At 38.0% G+C, this 3573-nt stretch overlaps 1 protein-coding gene across 4 annotated transcripts in view; it reads right to left on the bottom strand.

The window, feature by feature from the left end:
* LOC107553039 (coiled-coil domain-containing protein 74A-like) overlaps nt 1–2119 on the bottom strand; it is an 8863-nt gene extending 6744 nt beyond the window's left edge. For 3 of the 4 annotated variants that reach the window (XR_001604923.1, XM_016235116.1, XM_016235115.1), the window contains exons 1-2: nt 1882–2119; nt 865–1154 (exon numbers count right to left, since the gene is read on the bottom strand). Coding sequence is in view for 3 of the 4 variants with exons in the window: in XM_016235116.1 (XP_016090602.1) it covers nt 865–1154; nt 1882–2003 (412 nt within the window). In the remaining variant the exon portion in view is untranslated. The remainder of the gene's footprint in view (nt 1–864; nt 1155–1881) is intronic. The other variant, XM_016235117.1, reaches the window with a different exon arrangement.
* Nucleotides 2120–3573: the final 1454 nt, after the last annotated feature.

The following is a 3573-nucleotide window of genomic DNA, read 5'->3' on the forward strand; positions in this document are numbered from 1 at the left end:
GAGACAAAAACATTAAAACCCATTACAAACGAGGCATTTGTTGCATCCAGTGGGGACATAATTACGGATTATAATGACTTATACTGTCTTTTTACGCGTTGCGTTGCATTGCATCGCGCCGCGTAAACATAAAACCCTGTCTGCATTTGTTTGCACTACAAACAAAGTAGTTTCGCTTTCACAACGAAGCACACAGCGTCTTCACGACATGGCTGCAGCGTCAACAAAACTACAGTGAGACTAAAAGTTACGCCTTCTTTCTTTGCGTGAACATTTGGGTGGCGTTATGCAAATCTTCCCACATAGTGAGGTAGACATGTGGGGGCGTGTTAGAACGAGCCGTTTTAGGTAGGCGTTGCTGACTCTTAACTTTTATAAAGAATATCTCTTTGGATTTGAGACTTTAGTCTTTGCAACTTTACAGATCTTCTTTATGCACCAAGAGCTTGTAACACTCCAAAGAGAAAGGAAAACTTGAAATCGCATCATATGACCCCTTTAAGACATTTTGTTCCTCAATCAGGTTTCGACTCACATTTCCCTCTTTGTTTGAGGAAGTGACATCATCAGCAACCTTCTGACCACATGCTTCAAACAGAAGTAAGTTTGTTTTACAGTCTGTATCAGTATCTCATTACGTTTGGCCTCAGTGTTTCAACTGTTTTGGGGTACAAAGATTTTAGCTTCTAGAATACTGGGGTAAAGTGTCCCTCTTATCGCGTGCAGTGTCTATGCCAGTTTTCACCTTGGTATTTTAGACCCTAATTTTTTTTTTTCAAAGTTCAGCAACCTTCTCAAATGAAATTAGGACATTTTTTTATTACAATGGCACCATTTCCTAAGAAGGACTGCAGTGCAGCACACCTTTATTAACACGCTTCAGATCTTCGATTTCTGCATGCAGTCTCTCCAGCGTGTCTTTATGCTGTTGCTGGAGGAACAGAACATCTTTCTCCAGAGAGGCGATGTGTGTGCCCTGTGCATCTGTCCTGGGCTGAGCAGCTGCTTTTGGGCTCTTGATGTCCACAGGTGGAGATCTGACCATACAGTCGCTGGACAGATGTCTGGGGTATCTCACCCGGTCCAGGTCTCGTACCCTGGTCCAGCTGGGCAGGTTTCGCAGGGGTGGCAGATTACTGGTGGACATGGTGCTACTGGGATGAATATTAGATTAATAATTCACTTTAGCACATGCCTTCTGTTTATAACCACAATGTGGACCTTGCATGAGACAAAGATCTATCCATACGCATCTAAACGGCACATTTAACACTTTTATATCAAGTCAAGTCACTTTTATGGTGTTCACATGTGCCTTGGTGAGTGAAATTCTTGGGAGCGTGCTCCAGACAGTGCAGAAACAATTTACATATAAACATACAGACCTCAACAGATGACAATGTGCAATATACACACACATATAGTCAGTATACACAGTGTACTATTAGACATACTTACAGTCAGATGCGGACAAAGCACTCAACTCCATTACTTGAGTGAAAGTAGGTACTTAAGTACAATACTCAAGTAAATGTACTTAGTTACTGTCCGCCTCTGCTTACAGTTAGCACTACACATTATACACAGTATGTACACATTCTACATTATGTAGACATATATATACACACAAAATATGCGAAGGTGCAACAGATTATATATGAACTGGATGGTATCCAGTGTTAGCAGATAGATTATTGTATTTAAATGCAGTGTGTACGTATAGTCCAGTGTTGAACAGTTGGAGTTAAAGTGCAGTGTGGGAGTATGCTGTAGGGTGCATATGTGCATCTTATTAAAACATATACTATGTAAGGCAGCTTGTTCTAAAATGTAGCTGCATAATATGGGTCTGGCTCATATTTACACACAACATAACGTTACCTCATTTCCATAATCGATACCCCAGCTGGTTTTCCGTCATCCATCACTTCCCCGACGATATTTACTGAACATTCGATCAAACGAAGCCCATTTATATGAATAATTGAGCAATCTGAGAACATTTAAACGGGTATGTCTTCAAATGAAGGTCATTGTTGTCCTCTTTTCAGCTGAAACGCCGGTGAGTCGCGCGGTGTCGCTTCCTGGATGAATCAAACGTTGCTATGGCTACCGCGCGCATCGAACACAAATTAGAGATCAATAATTAGAGCAGGGAAATCTGCTTGAAATCAAAATAAAGAAAATAATAATATTCAAAACGATTAATAATTTACATGTAGGCAGATTCTTTTTTTTTTTTTTAATAAAACGACTTATTTTTATTATTAATAACAAAACTATTGGTAGGCAGACACTAATGATAATACAGCAGCTTAACCTACTTGTTTATCACTTTTAATCATTATTATGTTAACTAGTTTTAAATGATTAATTACTGGTCCGAATAAACATACACACTTAATAACAGAAAAAGACATAAACAATACTGCGATTTTTTTTTTTTTCAATCTTCCAGTTGTATACCAAACGATTAATAGTATATTATACCTTTTATTTAAACCGTATATTTACCTGTTTGCTGTAACTGAAGCTCCTCTTGTCAGTTTTTAATCAGATTTGATCACTTATGGCCTTACACCTTCACAAAACCCTTCAAAACCTTCTCAAATCCCACCGAAATATAAAACCACTTAGTAAAACAAATATATAATGTGTTCAGTCTCGAATTATCCCTCTGGTCTCCGCTATATCGTAGACATTTTCGTGTGTTTTATTGTTGGTTTCCAGTAAAAAGCGTAAACAATAGTCCGTCCACTTCCTCCATCAGACGGAGAGCTCCTCCTGCCGCGCACTTCCGTTTCCTGTGTGTTGCCGTTTGAACCAATCAGACGCGTCCTTCAGCTGACGTCAGTCCTAAAGCACGTTTAATGTGAAGAATCGAAACTATTCTAACTAATTACGTCATCTGGATTACGTAATCAGATTCCAAAAATTAAGTGCTTGTAATTAGATTCAATTACATTTTAAAATACTCGTACTCAGACTACAGTAACTTTTGTATTGGTTACACGATGACATACCAGTGTTGGGGAAAGTTACTTTTAAAAGTAATGCATTACAATATTGCGTTACTCCCTAAAAAAGTAACTAATTACGTTAGTTACTTTTTGTGAAAAGTAGTGCGTCACGGTACTTTTGCGTTACTTTCGCGTTACTTTTTAAATATGAACAGGGCTTGGTTGTTTTTAATACAAGAAGTTCTATTTAAAGCAAATGTAAAAGCCCTTTCACACCAAAAAGTGTAATGAATAAACCTCAGGCTGAAGCTAAAGTAAAGAGGAACTAATTACGTTAGTTACTTTTTGTGAAAAGTAGTGCGTCACGGTACTTTTGCGTTACTTTCGCGTTACTTTTTAAATATGAACAGGGCTTGGTTGTTTTTAATACAAGAAGTTCTATTTAAAGCAAATGTAAAAGCCCTTTCACACCAAAAAGTGTAATGAATAAACCTCAGGCTGAAGCTAAAGTAAAGAGGAGGAGAAGAAACACTCTTCAGCAATAAAAAAACAACGAAGCACAATTGTTAGTTTCTCTAAAGTCATGTTTGCTTATTAGTATGGTTGAACTGGA

Source organism: Sinocyclocheilus grahami, unplaced genomic scaffold (assembly GCF_001515645.1).
Source record: "Sinocyclocheilus grahami isolate Dianchi unplaced genomic scaffold, SAMN03320097.WGS_v1.1 scaffold463.1, whole genome shotgun sequence".
In the NCBI taxonomy this organism is placed as follows: Eukaryota; Metazoa; Chordata; class Actinopteri; order Cypriniformes; family Cyprinidae; genus Sinocyclocheilus; species Sinocyclocheilus grahami.